The following is an 18,267-nucleotide window of genomic DNA, read 5'->3' on the forward strand; positions in this document are numbered from 1 at the left end:
TTGCTTTGTAGAGTCATAAAGAGTAAATGAAAGCAGTTGTCACCCACAGCACTACTTGGGACATAGCACATGATGTCTGATAAATGTTAAAAAAAAGTCAAAATCTCAGCTTATACATCTCTTCAAATTACATGACAAGGGAGTTTTTTAAAAAAACTAAGTTTTATAATAGCTTGGTCTTTCATAAGATCTCAGGTCCATAGAGAATACTATGTACTAACATACATCAGAAGTTCAAAGAAGGGTGTACAACCTTAGGATGAGCCTGTCTCTGCAAATCTTCACAGAATTAATTTTTTAGGAGGAAACAGTAATCTCTTTCTCAGCTAAAGAATCTAAAAATAACAGAAAGTAAGTTATTTTTAGCCAAAGATGCAATCTTAATTTATGTCATCCACATAATGATGTTTGCACAACAGCTAATGTTTAATCCTGGGTCTTGAGAGCCTACATAACTCTCAGAAGCAATAGTAGACTATTCCCCCCTTCATTCTCCAAACAGGAGATGAAAACAGTAAAATGAAAATTTCCATTGGATTTCAAAATTGTATTTTTCAGTTTGAACAAGCCATGATCAGTAAGACCAGAAGTATTCCTCAAAAAAGAGGTGGGACTTCACTGTTAAATACCTAGAGCCCCAAGACTCTAGACATGCCACTGGCTTTTTAAAGGGCACTAAGGTAAATTGTTTTACTCCACCTATTTTAGTTTCTGCTTCCTTAAAATCAATGAAACAAACCTTGGTCTGTTGAAACTTTTTTTTTTTTTTTTTTGAGACGGAGTCTCAGTCTGTCGCCCAGGCTGCAGTGCAGTGGGGCGATCTCAGCTCACTGCAAGCTCCGCCTCTCGGATTCACGCCATTCTCCTGCCTCAGCCTCCCGAGTAGTTGGGACTACAGGTGCCCGCCACGCCTGGCTAATTTTTTGTATTTTTTAGTAGAGACGGGGTTTCACCGTGTTAGCCAGGATGGTCTCGATTTCCTGACTTCGTGATCCGCCCGCCTCGGCCTCCCAAAGTGCTAGGATTACAGGCGTGAGCCACCGTGCCTGTCCTGAAACTTATTTTAAACAAAAAATAGTTCCCATATTCCTCCCATTTCTTGATGATGATCTACTATTAAGAAAGGTGAAAGCTGGGATTGATTTGGAAGGGTATTGGGGTTCTGGGTATATCTAACAAGGCCGTAGTAGTTAAATAATTGTCATCATTGAAGATTACTGGGGGATAAGTGTTATGACATTTTTTTGTATCCTTTTGCATGAGAATTTGACCTTCAGTTAACTCTCCAGTTTTGTTCCCATGGTCACCTGCTACAACTTGTATGTAAATTATGTTACCAGGGTACATTGCTTGTGGTGAAAATGATCCCTGATTGATAGCTGCATGTGGATTGGGAAGACTATCAATACGTATTTTAGAAAGGCATATCCTTGGAGTGCAGTGACTCTTGTAGCTGGGGCTGCCTTTGTGGAGTCCTCAAAAGCTGTGCCCATGGAATCATCGCAGATATGTTGGCTCCAATGGTCTATGAGGCTTTTAAGCCATGGTAACTCTCACACATACTTGATGTGGACCCTCTCATCTCTTTGCACCTGAGCTGTCATCTGGGGATTGGAAATCCAGAAGCCAGCTCCTGAATTGCTATAGGGGTTTCTGCCGAAATGCAGTGCTTGACACATCTAAGCTTGCAAGCCATGGTTCCTATCCTATGTCCTTCTGAGAAGACTGATGCCAAGTGGTCTATGAGTGTCTTATGAGTATGGATGTAAAGTTGAACCAAAGACCCTCCCCACCCCTTCAAGTGGACACTGCAGATACAGAATAGATGAGATATTATATGAAGGACCAGAGGGATAGTATTAAATTCCTAGTGCCTAGGAACACATTTTCTATTGAATAAAAAGGAAAGGAAATAAACATTTGCTATGATAAAATGAACAAGAAACATTTCCTCTCTCTTTTTTCTGGGTCTCTGGTTATAGCCCCTAGACTTTTTTTGTTTTTGTTTTTGTTTTTAACAAAACAAGATACCTTTAAATTCCTAAACCTTTGCTTGTTTGAAAGGGAGCTAAATAATAGTGCTTCCATCAATTAATAGCAGTTTCAGGAGACCTTCAAGGAAGGGTGGACCATGGCATAGAGGAATCAAAGTCCTGGGAGAGTTCCCTAGTGCTAAATAGTCTTCATGTCTACAGCAAGTGTTAATTATCTTATACTCGTGCTCCTTATTCTTCTATCCTCTCACTCCTTTGCTTCCATATGATCTCCTTTTCTCAGGGTCAAACACTAAGAATAGTTTTTGAGCACTTTATCTCTTTTTTCTCTGAAGTCTTTCTTCTCCATAGAATTCATCTCAATTTTCTCTGAGTCTCGATCAGCTTAAAATACCCTTGACTAGAAATGCCCAAGGTCACCAGTAGGCTCTGTAGCCAGCTGAGAAGAATGGTGTTTGATGTCTATGCCTCATGCCCAGTGCCAAGCTCGGAAACATACCTCCTCACCTCACTGCATGACTTACATTAGGATCCAAGAACCTAAGAATGGTACAGCTCGTTGAGAAATTTGATGGTAGAGAATTAGGGCAACTATTTAGTAATAAGGGAGAAGATAGCCAGCCAAAAGAGAGGCTTGCATAGTTGCAAATGACTGCAGGAAAGAATGAAGCTCTCGGAACCTGGGTTCATCTAGCAGGCTGCTCCCAGGAATGGTGACAAGAAATTCTAAATATCTGCTCTGTCCTTACCGTGAATTTGACCCTGTTTCTCTGTGAGAACCCTGATGGTGCACTTCCCTCATACTACATATAAAATAGGCACACTCATGCAAGGCTGGTGGGTATGTCAACTGTAAACAATTTGTGTATCATTTTGGGAAAGCAGTTTAATAGTGTTCATGCTTCTACTCCTGGATATTTACTCCCGAAAGCCAAAATAAACCAAAAAACCATATGCATATCATTTTTTGACGATTTATGAAGACCATATAGCAATATGGAACTGGCTGAAATACTAAAGAAAAAAACCCAAAACACAGAATGTCTGAATAACCAGTATAAGTCCAACTTTGAAAACAGACAGGTATACGTGGACAAAGGCTAGAATGAAAAACAAATGAAAATAGTTGCGACAAAGTGGTAAAAATATGGATGAGACATATCTCTTTTTAAAATTCTTCAGGCTTGTTTGAAATTTAGAATGACATATTAAAATAAGAACAATCACTTAGTTAAGTGGACGTTAGGAAAGACATTTCCTCATCCCCAATTCATCTATGAGTGTATGACTTATCATTTCTATGGCCTGAGGGATACAAAGCATTCTCAGATTACAACACACAGTTGTTTCTAATCTAGCTTGGGTAAAACAACGATAAATCCAGAGCCATGTTTATAGAATTATCTAATTTGATAGTTAAATGAATTTGTAATTCCAAGACTTTCATTCTAAACTCAAGATTTAGTAAGCTCAGGGGCTGATCCGTAATCTTTCTGTCTTTTACACAAAATCAGACCTTGCAAGTCAAAAGGGATAACTTTATACTTAGCATTATTATCAACTCTAGTTATTAAGTACACTGTATTAGTTCAGTACTATGTGCTATATATATTATTATTTCTCTTTATTTTCACAGTCCTTCTGAAAGATAATTAGTTTTCCTTAAAGAAGAAAATAAATCCTAGTTTAAATATCTTGTGCAATATGAAATCATAATAACCAATGGTTTTATCAAGCTTACAATGCACTAGGCAATTTACTAACCCATTTGATCCTGAGAGCAATCTTATAAGGTAGTTACTACTAAATTCCCATTAAGCAGATGAGGAAACTCAGCTCAGAAAAGTGAGGTACCTTGTCCAAGGTCCTGGTTTAGCCAGCAAGTGGTAGAGACACGATTCCAACTCTGACAGTCTGGCTCAGAGCCTGTGCCCTAAAGCGGGGTCCCCAACCCCCGGGGCCACAGACCGAGTTTGTGGCCTGTTAGGAACCAGGCTGCACAGCAGGAGGTGAGTAAGTATTACTGCCTGAGCTCTGCCTCGTGTCAGATCAGTGGCAGCATGAGATTCTCATAGGAGCATGAACCTTAACGTGAACTGTGCAAGCAAGAGTTCTAGGTTGCACGCTCCTTATGAGAATCTAATGCCTGATGATCTGAGGTGGAACAGTTTCATCCTGAAACCATCTCCCACCATCCGTGGAAAAACTGTCTTCCATAAAACTGGATCCTGGTGCCAAAAAAGGGTGGGAACTGCTCCCCTAAAGCACTGCCCTATACCCTACTGGATGGATGACTAGGAAAGGATACCACTTGTTTTCTAATTTAGGTCAATACACTTCCCATTGGATTGTCCTGCGTCTCATTTGGCAGATGAGAAAAATTGCAAGCATGAGTGACTGACTTGACTTGTTCAGGGTCACATGAGTAGCTCATGGTTGAGAATTAACTTCTTGACTTCTAATCTAATGAACTTCCTGTTATCCCAGACTGCTGGGAATCAAAACAAAACAAAAAAAAAACCTAGCTAAGAACAAAAGCAAATGAGAAAAGGCCTTAGGAAAATCAAGTCAAAGATCTTTAAAAAGATAAAAATCTTCCTTGTCTCTCTTCTATCCCATATATTTTAATGGGACTCTGGCTCTCGCTCATCCTCATGGATGGATCAGTGACCTACATGGGGGAGGGAGAAGCAGTGATGTATAAAAGGGGCGTCTGGGGGACGTGGCCATCACCCTGGACATCTGGTGTTCCAGGTTTTAGCCAAACTCTCTGTGTATGTCTCTGTTGTATACGTTTATGTGGAAAATGGCATGCCAATAGGTGGGTCTTTTGGAAAATGTTACCAATTTCTGATTTTTGGTTTTTTTTTAAAAAAGGTTCTATGAGAAAACCTGAGCTTAGAGGGTGTGATGGTGGGTTTTACGTCAACTTGGCTAGGCCATAGTGCCATTATTCAGTCAAATGGCACTATAGGTTTTGATGTGAAGGCATTTTGTAGATGTAATTAACATCTACAGTCAGTTAACTTTAAATAAAGACTGTTAGCCTTGATGATTTCGGTATGCCTCATCCGATCAGATGAAGGCCTTCAGAACAAGTGAGATGTCCTGGAAACGAAGAAACTCTACCTTAAGACTACAGCATTAACTCCTGCCTGAGTTTCCAGCCTACTGATGTTAACTACAGATTTCAGTCTCACTAGACCCTACAACTGCATGAGCTAATTTCTTAAAAGAAATCTCTATACACTTACCTGCTTACCTACCTACCCACCCATGCACTCACCCATCCACCCCTCTGCCCATCTGTCCACCATCCATCCATCCATCCATCCAACCAGTTGACTTTGTTTCTCTAGAGAACCCTGACGGATACAGAGGTTCTCCCAGGACTGAAAAGCACTGCAAGAATGCTGAGCACATAGATCCACTTGACACACAAATCCTGAAAAGCAGAAACAGCCTGAAAACGGAGACAGAAAAGTTCTGCTGAAGAGACACAGCATTATTGCCACCATGCAGGCAGAGACCAGTGCAAACATTACTCTCTGCCCTCGTGTCACAGTGGGCAGACAGTTGCAACAATCTCAGCGCAGTCAGAAGTGAAAGGGGTGTGCTCACTGTGAAACATAGGTTCAGGCATCTGTGAGTCTCTGTAGCAGTAAAATGACAGCAGGGAGTAAAGAACATGCACTCAGATTTCTAGGAATTAACAGCAACAGAAAGGCGTTCTGGCAGTGTTCAGAGGACCTCCTCGGTCAGCGCTGACGGTGAGCTCAAAGCCTCCCCAGGGTCCTGGACAACACTGACAGGCAAAGCACTTCTAATTCTTCATAGTGCTCTGGGTTCCTACGTCAACAATTCCTAGGCTTGCGGAGAGTTACGGTTTAAACCAGATCTGCTTCCTGTTTTAAAAATCAATGTGTCCTTTCAAATGTCATCCTCATCACCATCTCCCAGTTTTATCTCCCCTAAATGACTATGTCAGACGCCAAGTTGGAGGAAGGTGCAGGGTGGACAACCAATCTCACCTTGGCTTCTGAAGTGGGTTCCAAGAAGCACAGGCGATTCCCAAGTCCCTCGGCTGCCAGGCAGAACTTCCTCTGCTCCTTGTGAATGGTGGCGATGCACTGGAGTACCACTTCATCCTCCTGCGGCGAGAAGAGAGACCCAAACATGAGTATGGGAAACTGCTGAGCTAGGCCCCGAGTCACCTTCCTGTACCTGGGTCAGTTAAGCCACCAATCCCTGACAGCCACGTGCTTTTGGTTTTTATTTTTAAACCTGATTATGGAAGGAGATTTTTTATTCACAGGACATCACTGAGCATCTACCATGAGTCAGAACTCTACTTAATCCTGGGGTGAGGTCAGTGGGGGCAAGTGCACATACAGCGCAGGCCTCACTTCTGAGAGCTGTGCAAAGCATATGGTCTAGGTGAGCTGATGATTTCAACACTTGGGCAAATATGAAAGCAAATTTATATAATCTCTCCAAATACAGAATAAAACAATAGGATATGATTGAGGGGAACAGAGAATGCAGACGAGATCGTGCAAGGTGGGACGAGTGGAGGGAAAGTGTTGGGGTTTCAGGTTGTGGAAGAGGCGAAGTGTGTTCTGTTGGAGGAAGGGAGAGTATGTGGTGGGCCACATATGTGCCAGAGACGGTAAAGGAAGATGAGGTGGGTTTTGGACTCACAGAAAAGGACGATTAAAGCAGCCTTGGAGATCAGGTAGAAGGAGAAAGAATTGAAGGTCAATTAGAAGAAGTGCTCTGAATTCCCAAAGAGTAGACCTCTTTCCTAAATATCAATCTCAAAAGCAGCCCTCCTAAAATTTCAGAGGCCCTGGAAAAGAGGCAGTCCTCCATCTATACTGATACGTTCACTTCTTGCACAATCCTCCCTGAAGTCCTGAAGTGGAGAGGAAAACAGTTTCCTTACCAATTCTTCCATTCCTGCCCCCACTATCTGTCAGGCCATGCTCCCTAGTCACCACCACATGGCTTTGGATTTCAAGCAGCAAACCGATTTCCAGGTGTGGTTAAGTTACGGAAGTGACCTGGGGGAGCCAGCTGGAGCTTCTGGGCATCTGGCTATCCATTGCCCCATCTCACCTCCATGTCCCTCAGTCTCAGAGACTGTCTTGCTGGAAAGTGTCACCAGAGTGTTGGAAAAGCAGATTAAGTAGAAGTCATTCTTCTTAAACTGTGTCTAGAATGTGCCTATGAAATGAAAAAATACAATGGTCCTACCTGGTAAGAGTGTGAAGCAATCCACTATTAACAGACCCCTACAAAGATGTCTGCTTGTGCCCAGAGATAGGTGAGGGGCTACAGGGGAATGTGAGAAGCCACAAACTGTAGATGTATGGAAAGAAGACTGGGAAAATATAGCTCCACAGTTTTACTAGCACTGAAATGTCACTGTTCATTATCTAAGTGAGTCAGAAACAAATCTGGGAATCTTTGCTTATAGTAAAATCAGAACTGATGGTCTTCATTTTCTTTGAGACTGAAGAAAACTCCAGAATATCACTGCTTTGAAAGTGGGGGTTTAGTGAAATCTCTGAAGAGAATGAAATTTTTCCCCAGGTGGAGCGTGCCCCTAGATCCCACATCAGCCAAGGCGTTAGGATCTTCCTAATGGCATTGGCGGGTGGGACAAGGGCGGGTGGTGAGGTGCTCTTAATTGCCAAGACGACGGAGACATGCTGCTTGTGTTGGAAAGCACGGACCATGGGAGTTAAGTCATCAGCAATGCAAGAGGCAATACTCAAAACTTAACTTTCACACTTAAACCAAGAATACCCCCTACTGGGAAATAGTTATACATCTCCCCCACCCACAGTTAACCACGTAAAAAGAAAGAAACAAAACTTAAAACCCCCCAAAAAACTAGAGCAACAACAAAACTCAGGCATTCAGAAATCATAGAATTATGGATTTTTTTTTTTTAAACAAAGGCATGAAAGTTGACAGTTTTCCTGTCAATGTGTGCCTCTGAGGTTCTCTTTTCAAGATCTCAATTCCCTTTCTATCTCCCAGGTGCCTGAACCACCAAGGCTTTGACCTTGCACTAGCTGCCTTGGGGTCTCCCTATTTGTCTTCTGAAATTTCCCCATCCCATAAGTCACATCCCAAGCTGCCAAGAAACTAATGCAATAACCTGCCCTGATTTAATTAATAGCCATTTGTAGAACAGCAGCCCTGCACCCATGTGTTCCTAGGTTGGGGTTCTGGTGACACACAGATGGGTATGGGACTCTGGGCCAAATTGATACTTCTCCAAAGGATTTCTACTCTTTCCCACATTCTGTCTGGAACCTTCTGCTCAACCATGCTGACCTGGCTGCAGACACCACCTGGAGTGGCAGCCTGCAGCATCTGCCTTTGCTCCATATAGTAGCAATTATTTCCATAAACTTTCAATAGACAGACATCTGGAGCCAATGAGTGCCTGACACTGAAATCTTTGCACTGAATTCCATTTGGGATTGTGAGATGAATTAATTCAACCCATCTGATTACTCCTCTTGCTCCTGAGTGAAATACAGAACACAAGCTCTCCAATTAGAACCCAAGCCTTTCTTCATCCCTGTACTGGTTTGCACTTTCTCCTCTAGAATTATCCTCCCTCTTTTTTTCTTACTTTGCTTTAAATCAGATCTGGGCATTGCTAAAAGATGTCATTTCCAAGGAAGCCCCCTTACCCGAAGGCTGCAAATTCTTCCACATTTTCTATCTCCTTTCCCCAGAAGCCTGCCTTCTTCTCGCATGTCCTGATGCCAAATTTGGACCTTACTATTCTTCCCATGTACAAAAACTCTTCAGTTTTGAAGTATGTGATAGCCACTTTCCACATCATTTCCCATCATTTATCTGACAATCAGAAACTCTGAAAAATTTTGTGTTAATTCAATATACATTTATTTTTTATTTATTCATCTTGCAATGACAGGTGGGATACTATGAGACACACAGGTCTTATAAGACAAGACCCATTAATACTGTAATAATGGAATTGTGGGTTGGAAGGCCATCCCGAGTAACTTTAGGGTTTATGCAGACATCTATTCAAAGTGAACACCTGGACCTAATGATTTCTACTGTTTTAGTAACACACTATGATGAACCTTCCATGCCATAACCTAGAATAATCCCACTTCTAAAATCCAAAACTGGACTATCCAATGTTACAGACCCATTTTCTCTCTTGCTTTCACATTCCTTACTTTTACTAGATTTGCTCTACTTTATCAAGACTTTCAGTTCCTAGAAAGGCTCTCATCTCCATTATTTCCTCTTTCTCAAGGAGAACTGTTGATTTTTTTTTTTTTTTTGATAGAGAAAATAACACAACTCTGGGGTTTTGTGCCACTATAAATTTATGATTTCCTGGTAACTTCTTTTCAGCTTGTTTCAACTCTATCTCACTGGAACAAGACTACAAAATGTTCCCTTTTTGTAGGCTTCACAGCAGATTCAACTCTGTCAATATAAAATAACCATACCTCCCATCTTTAAGAGAAAGAGAAACAAAATAAAGAGAAGAAAGTACTAAGTGAGAGGGTGCAATAATAAGTAATGGTGGTGGGGACTGGGGGGACACTAAGACCTTTCAAACCCAGCCTCTGTCTTAAAGAATATGATTTTCTAGTTGCCGGGAAATAATGTCTTTAAGATCACATAAAGGCTTCCTGCTTTATACCAAATAAGCCAAAATGTCTCTGCCTGGATTTAAGGTGCCCCACAGTTGAATTCTACCTGATACCCCTAGCTTTGTCTCTCCTTCATTCCTATTGTCTTACTGTCTCCCAAATAAGTCATGCCCAGGCTCCCTAAAATGCTCCTTCTTGAAACCCCTCCATTCCCGTATTCATCTCTGTATTCTTCTAGTGCTCCCACCTTTCTGATGGATCCTTCCCGTCTCTATTTTCTTCTGCCATCCCTAAATAAAAGGGACTGCTCAATGATTGGTCTTTGTCATGTTCCCCTGGCAATCTCATTCATTCTTCAGGCTTCCTACTTTACTTCTGAGGAGCTGTTACTCAGTCTGTACCTCCAACCTGGTGGCACTCTAGGGTTCCAAACCTCCATCTATTTTTATCTGCGGACTTGCCAATACTTCAAACCAACATCTCCCAGTGCACTAAAAGGCTTCTTTTGCAGTCTACCTATCCTTTTATATTCCCCAAGTTTGTTAAGAGCACATCCAACCTCTGGGCAACCTCAGCTTACACATCATTATCTCATATCTCTGGGTCCTCCCCTTTTCCTGTATCACAGCAAATGGGCCAGTAGAAGGAGAGACCGGAGGTCTTGAGACCAAGACAAGGCTATTATTTGACCCGAAGCATTCGTCCCTAGTCTGCTACCAGAGGCATAGCTCTGACCTTATTTTCCTGCTGAAAATCCTCAATGGCGCTCTCTCTACTGTTCACAAGACAAAAACTTCTTGAACTAGTATCTGAAGCTTCCACATTTCCAAACTATTGTCCTAACTTCTTCCCTGTAGCCTTGGGTTTCCCTATTTCCACGCCTTTGGTCATGAAATCTCTAATATTAAAGCTGCCCTAATTTGCCCTAGTTTTCCATGTTCCTATATTACCTATCCTTCTAAGCTTAGCTTAAATGCCACATTCTTTTATGAAGCCCAAGTAATCTCTCTGGTCTCTGAATTTCCATAGCAATATCACCATACTTTTTGCAGTATTACTTATGTGCATGTCTTCTCCCCCACTATATGTTTTTAAATGGCCAACATTTACTGATCCCTATGTGACAGGCACCATGCTTTACGCACAAGAACCCATTTAAGCTTCACATCAACACTACGTAAGCACTATTGCTGTCTCCATTTTACAAATGAGGAAGCCTGTATACAGCAGTTATGTAACTTGCCTCAGGTCTCACGGTGGCAGGGGGCAAAGCCTGGTATCTAATCCAAGCAGTCTATATTGATGCACTTGCTACCACTACTTCCAGCTGACTTTGTACCCCTCAAAGGCAGGACCACATCTGATTCACATTTCTGCCTATCATGATACTCACCATGGTGGCATCTGATGCATATTATGTACCCAATTATAATTTACAGAATGGGTATGTTTTTACCTTGTAACCCTATTTAATTATAAACTCTATTAGAGCAGAAAACTCCTGCTTTCTCATCCAAGCTGGAAACATAACGTGTCTTGTAAAACTGTGTTAATTAATTGGGATATGGACTCAGATTACAAGAAATTTCCCTACGTTCACCATATAACAGGGTCATTTTCATCGATGAGTCAGAACTGAATAATTGAATAAAAAGGGAACAGATGCTGGCATTTAAAATAAAACAATGAAGCTTTGGACTCCATAGCTTCTATTTCTTAATTATTATTATTGATAATGATATCAACTATTCATTCTGGACTTCTATGCCAAACACTATGCTGACATTTCCTCCCAGATTAAATTAAGCTTCACAACAACACAACCACTTTCAGAATGAGAAAACCAAAATTCAGAGGGGTTAGGTAAATTTAATAACAGTGAATGTTTAATGACCAGTCACTATGTGCTACCATGTTATCGTATCTCAGTTTAATCCTTGCAATCATCCTGTAAGGTAGGTGCTAATATGCTCTCTATTTGATAAAGTGGTTGAGGCACAGAAAGGTTAAGTCACTTGCCCAGTGCCACACAGCTTGTAAGTGACAGATCTAGACCTTAAGCCCTGGACTGTTTGAATCAGGAGTCGGTTCTCTTTACCATGGTGCCAAACTGGCTCTCTTACTCTTAAGAGACTGACCTTAGCAATAGGTATGAATTCATGTCTGTCTGATTCTAAAGCCCACGGTGATGGCGTTGACAAAAATAGATGCTCCCAGCCCTGTCACATGATCAAACCACATTGAAACATAACCACATCACAGAGCACAAGGCCAAAGAGAGCAGCCAGAGTGCTAAAATAAATAAATAAATAAATAAATAAATAAATAAATAAAACAAGATTTCTCTATTCCCCATGATTGCAACACTGGAAGGGGCAAGCAGCAGCCCAAAACTCGCTGCAAAGGCAGAAAAATGAAAATCCAAGGTATATCATATGTCAGCCTCCCTCCAAGCCATGTGGTTCACACACGCCAGCTATTCCTGTCATAGATTCAGCTTGTGGTGGTGTTGAGTGATTGTCCCTGAACAAGGATATACAGCCTTCGGCTCTCTTCGCTTAGATTTCACATTGTCACAGGTCATCTCTGACAAAGTCAAGTTCTTTCAATCGTCCTCTGGCCAAAGAACTTTGAACTTGAAAATGGATGGAGCTTGCCTATTTTATCCTTACAGCTTTCTTTCTTATACCTTGGCTCGCAGTCTGAGGGCCAGAACAATAGAGAGCCATCTCTGCTGGCTCTGAGCTGATGGCTGGGGTTCCTTGGCTCTCCCGGTTCTCTATGGGTCACTTGGGAAGAACTCTCTGGAACAAAACAAAATGGCTGACAGCCCTATTTAAGGTAGATCACCAGGCAGCTGATGACAGCCCTATAGTTAGATCTGCAAATCACCGGCACTGAGCAGCTCGTGACCAGGAGCATGTGGGACAGAGTGTCATCCAGCAGATTTCATGTTCAAGTGCAGACATTACTGCAAAGGAAAATCCATCACCATGTATTGCTTTAAAAGGGAAGATGTTTCCTACCTACTGATCTTAAACATCAGGCACTATTTTAGGGAACTGATAAAGTTAAGCTACTTTCTAAATATATGAAAGATATGGGTGTGTGCTTATTCTAAGACTTTACCCAAAAGCCTTTCTTAAATGAAAAATAAATAGGCTTTTTGGAATGACAAGACCACACACAGATTATTTCACAAGAATTAATGACAAGGTCACTTACTTGTATGATCTAAATAGCAATCATTTGTTGTATTAACTTTTCACAACTTTTCCCATTACCAAGAAGGCAGAGGTTGGAGCTTGACCATAAAATCTACTCAACCTCCCACGGCTTATATATGCTTATATATGCATATATATACACATGTATATATACACACACACACATATATATATATCTCCAAAGAAAATGTGATTAGTATATCAAACAGATATCTAACTCCCATGTTCACTGCAGCATATTCACAATAGCCAAGATACAAAAACAACCTAAATGCCCACAGACAGATGAACGGATAAACAAAATGTGGCACACACACACAATGAAATATTATTCAGCCTTAAAAAGAAGGGCATCCTGTCATTTGCAATAACACAGATGTTATTGGATCCTATATGGCATTATGCTAGCTGAAATCAGCTATGCGCAGAAAGACAAATACTGCATGATCTCACTTTTTGTGGGATCTAAAATAGTCAAATTCATAGACGCAGAGTAGAATGGTGGTTGTCAGAGACGGGGGGATGGGGACAGTGGGAAGATGCTGGTCAAAGGGTAAAAAGTTTCAGTTAGACAAGGTAAGTAAATTCTGGAGCTGTAATGTACAGCATGGTGACTCTAGTTGATAATACTGTATCTTATAATTGAGATTTGCTAAGAGGATAGAGCTTAAGTGTTATCAAACACACACAAAGGGAAGTATGTGAGGTGATGGAAATATTCATTAGCTTGATTGTAGGTGATCACTGCACAATGTACATCAAAACATCAAGTTGATGCCTTAAATAAAAATATATAAATTAAATATATTATTTATATTATATAGGAAATACATTATATACATTATATATTAAATTCATATTATCTATATTTATATATTATACATACATATAAATGTGTGTGTATATACATATATATGTATCCACCTCCCTACAATCTCTCTTCTGTAACTCTTTTGCTTGCTTGGTTTTAACTATACTGGCCCTCTCCTTAGAGCTCAAGTTTTTGAAGCATTATCCTCCCTCAAAACCTTGTACTTGCTGTTCCCTTCATGTACAATGTTCTTCCCCCACATACCAGCAGGGCTCCCTCCCTCACTTCCTTTAGGTGTCTGCTCAAATGTCACCTTGTCAGAAAGGCCTTCCTTGATCACCCCATATAAAATTATAACTCCATTTTCATGTTGCACTTCCAATCTTGCTTAATATTCTTTTCCAACTAGTGTTTACCTCCTAAGAATATAGATTTATATCTAATCTCTCTCCTCCTCATTAGAATGTAACCTTCATGCACATGATTGTGCTCATCTTGGTACACTCAATGCCTGAAACAGTGCCTGGCATATGGTAGGCACTTAGGTAGTCGCTGAATGAAAGATTAGTCATTTTAGTTCTCATCAAGTAGTGTCCCCACAAAAACCTGGGAATTCATTACATTCTTTTATTTTTATTTTTTTTTTGCTGAAAGTGTCCAGTCTTTGGTCTCAGCTGGAATCGTTTGCTTACGGGGACTGACAAAAGAGGCACCCACAGCTTATAGGATCCTTTGGGCTCCGGCAACAGGGAGGAATGTTGTATTTCCCTTTCACAACTTTTCCCATTACCAAGAAGGCAGAGATTGGAGCTTGACCATAAAATCCACTCAGCCTCCCACGGCTTGATCGCTTATAAAACTTGCAAGGGAGAGCGAAGGAGAAAGCCTTTCCCGGAGTTGATGAGGGAGATGTAGCAGCATACAGGCATTAGGGTTTACATATGCAATTAATTCTCTCTCAGGCAGAACATGCTGCTATGTAACATGGAAGAACGCAGTGACCTATTACCTATGACATTTTCTCCAGAAATAATAATCAATTTGTTTAAGTTTTCTATTCTCATAGGAAGGAAACAATGATCTAGTTGCTACCCAGGGAATTTCATGCCCCACAGAAGGATTTTCTATAAAACGAACACTGATATTCTAGATACATCTCTCCCACCCAATCAGAACACAGCAGGTGAGGGACCACACCCAAATGTACGCACACACTCCTTTGGTTTCATTCTTCTTTAGATACAACAGCCATGGAGAAGAATGAATGGGAAAAATCTAAAATACTATAGCAAATCGTCATTTTCACTCTCTACCTCAGAGGTAGCAAGGGTCAGTCATATAGTTACGGCAGGCAAATTTTTGTCTCTGGTTCTAACATTACTCTGAATCTTTTTTGGGGGGAGGTGGGGAGACAGGGTCTCACTCTGTCACCCAGGCTGGAATGCAGTGGTGTGAATACAGTTCACTGAAGCCTCGACCTCCTGGGCTCAAGCAATCCCCCCCACCTCAGCCTCCTGAGTAGCTCAGACTACACGCAAGTGCCTGGTTAATTTTTGTGTTTTTTTTGTAGAGATGCGGTTTTGCCATGTTACCCAGGCTGGTCTCATACTCCTGGGCTCAAGCTTCCCAAAGTGCTAGGATTACAAGCATGACCCACCATGCCTCAAAACCTTATTTGAAAAAGGACATATGACCAGGACACTTTAACTTTTCACATTCCTATCATAAATGTTGATGAGTTCGTGGCTGTGTCTCCATCATATGATGCACTCTAAGCACTGTGGCCCCAGAGAGACAGAAGATCATCTAAGTCTGAGGCTACCAAGGCAGTAGCATAGAGACCCTGACAAATTGTGACAAATTGTGCAAGGGTATCTGTGTTTGTGTGTTATCAAATCTGTGGTATCTGCATTTGTATGTCATTAGATATATCCTTTATTTTTAATTCAACTTATTTTCCTGTTTACCGTTGGTTCTGGAATCCTCGGCTACGGAGTTAAGACATAATGCCTTCCCTAAGCCATACAATTGACTGAAGACAACCCATCTACTTTTAGCAAGATCTTCTAACAATACTTATCCTCAGGGGAGAGGGCCACAGCACATCCACTTTTGTTTTTGGGAAATAACTAACTTATTGAGATTCTTTCTACTTGTAGTGCCTCATACAGGATGCCTTCTAGAATTTCCCCCTTTGATTTTTACTTTGTAGAAAAAGTAAACAAAACTAAAACACTCGGCATGTAGGATACTCTTTGAATATCCTGTAGGTCCATACTTACTGCAATTTACTGACAGATGTTATAAAATCTGAAAGCAAGAACAAAGCATCCAGCAATTTCCATATAAAATCTAATAACCAGAGAACACTACTTTTTCAAAAAACATGCTCTATAAAGTTAGTAGATGTTAATGAAATTTATGGGCTGACTTTTAGAACGTTAAATCTTTGAAAACAAGTCACCTATAGGCAAAGTAAGTGTTTTCATAATTTAATCATACATATAAGCCCTCTGAACTGTCCTGTCCAGGACTAGTTTCTTAAACTGACTAAAAAACATAAAACTTCCATTTTTTTTTCCAGCTCCATTCAGAACTAAATCATGCATTCATTCAAGAAATATTTGTTTTATGGTATTGGATATGGTGGTGAACAAGGCAGACATGGCATCCACCTTCATGGAGGTCACATTCCAGGTGGATAAAGAGCCCAGCTTTTACATTAGCTCAGACACAGGCTTGGGGTTGCACTGGTTTGCAGAGATGACGACATAATTCAGGACCAGAAGAATCTGAGTAAGACAGCAAGAAGAACACAGGGATGTCTGGGCTACTTCCTTCTCTTCCCTGACAACTTTTCTGCCCTAGGTTGGGCTGCTGTAAGTAAATGTTTCCATTGGAAAACTTATCCCTTTATGTTACAACTTTTATATTTCTTATTTAATTCCCCTCACCAGAACGTTTAGGCTTAGAAGGCAAGGATCATATCCTGACCATCTCCATCTGTTTATCTTGTATGCCTAATACCAACCATAGGGAATACATGTTAAAAGTACTCATTGAATTAAAACAATGGTTAGGAGAAGTAATAGAGTAGGATTCTGGGTCAGGCCAGGCGCGGTGGTTCACGCCTGTAATCCCAGCACTTTGGGAGGCCGAGGTGGGCTGATCACGAGGTCAGCAGATGGAGACCATTCTGGCTAACATGGTAAAACCCCGTCTCTACTAAAAATACAAAAAAATTAGCCAGACATAGTGGCGGGCACCTGCAGTCCCAGCTACTCGGGAGGTTGAGGCAGGAGAATGGTGTGAACCCGGGAGGCGGAGCTTGCAGTGAGCTCAGATCGCGCCACTGCACTGCAGCCTGGGCGACAGACTGAGACTCCATCTCAAAAAAAAAAAAAAAAAAAAAAATAGGCTGGGCGTGGTGGCTCACACCTGTAATCCCATCACTTTGGGAGGCCAAGGCGGGTGGATCACAAGGTCAGGAGATCAAGACCATCCTGGCTAACACGGTGAAACTCCGTCTCTACTAAAAATACAAAAAATTAGCCGGGCATGGTAGTGGGCGCCTGTAGTCCCAGCTACTCGGGAGGCTGAGGCAGGAGAATGGCGTGAACCCGGGAGGCGGAGCTTGCAGTGAGCTGAGATCGCACCACTGCACTCCAGCCTGGGCGACACAGCGAGACTCAGTCTCAAACTAGTTCAACCATTATGGAAAACAGTATGGCGATTCCTCAAGGATCTAGAACTAGATGTACCATATGACCCAGCCATCCCATTACTGGGTATATACCCAAAGGATTATAAATTATGCTGCTATAAAGACACATGCACACGTATGTTTATTGCAGCACTATTCACAATAGCAAAGACTTGGAATCAACCCAAATGTCCATCAGTGATAGATTGGATTAAGAAAATGTGGCACATATACACCATGGAATACTATGCAGCCATAAAAAAGGATGAGTTTGTGTCCTTTGTAGGGACATGGATGCAGCTGGAAACCATCATTCTTAGCAAACTATCACAAGAACAGAAAACCAAACACCGCATGTTCTCACTCATAGGTGGGAACTGAACAATGAGATCACTTGGACTCAGGAAGGGGAACATCACACACCGGGGCCTATCATGGGGAGGGGGAAGGGGGGAGGGATTGCACTGGGAGTTATACCTGATGTAAATGACGAGTTGATGGGTGCAGCACACCAACAAGGCACAAGTATACATATGTAACAAACCTGCACATTATGCACAGGTACCCTACAACTTAAAGTATAATAATAACAAATAAATAAATAAATAAATAAAATAAAATAAAAATTTAAAAAAATTGTGGGTCAAATAGAAGAAAAAGGTGTGGACCTAAAGTATCCGAAAGTAGAATCAAAACCAGACACTGTCCAGGGTTATAAGACATGCCTCATGAAGAGACAAAGTACCCGTGAAACCGGAGTGAAGCCCATTTCTGCTAACAGAATTCTCGTCAAGTCATTCTCCTGTGGTGGGACTCAGTGTTTAGTTCCCAGGGTCTAGTCTGTGGTTAAAAGTTGGATGTTATGTGCCAC

General features: G+C 41.3%; 1 protein-coding gene across 14 annotated transcripts in view; it reads right to left on the minus strand.

Annotated features, from left to right (window-relative positions):
* Positions 1-18,267, minus strand: part of RYR3 (ryanodine receptor 3) — a 569,735-nt gene that overhangs the window by 390,444 nt on the left and 161,024 nt on the right. For all 14 annotated transcript variants that reach the window (XR_002523591.2, XM_021941701.2, XM_021941703.2 and 11 more), the window contains one exon: positions 6,026-6,145. Coding sequence is in view for 13 of the 14 variants with exons in the window: in XM_021941701.2 (XP_021797393.2) it covers positions 6,026-6,145 (120 nt within the window). In the remaining variant the exon portion in view is untranslated. The remainder of the gene's footprint in view (positions 1-6,025; positions 6,146-18,267) is intronic.

Source organism: Papio anubis, chromosome 7 (genome assembly GCF_008728515.1).
Source record: "Papio anubis isolate 15944 chromosome 7, Panubis1.0, whole genome shotgun sequence".
Taxonomy (NCBI): Eukaryota; Metazoa; Chordata; class Mammalia; order Primates; family Cercopithecidae; genus Papio; species Papio anubis.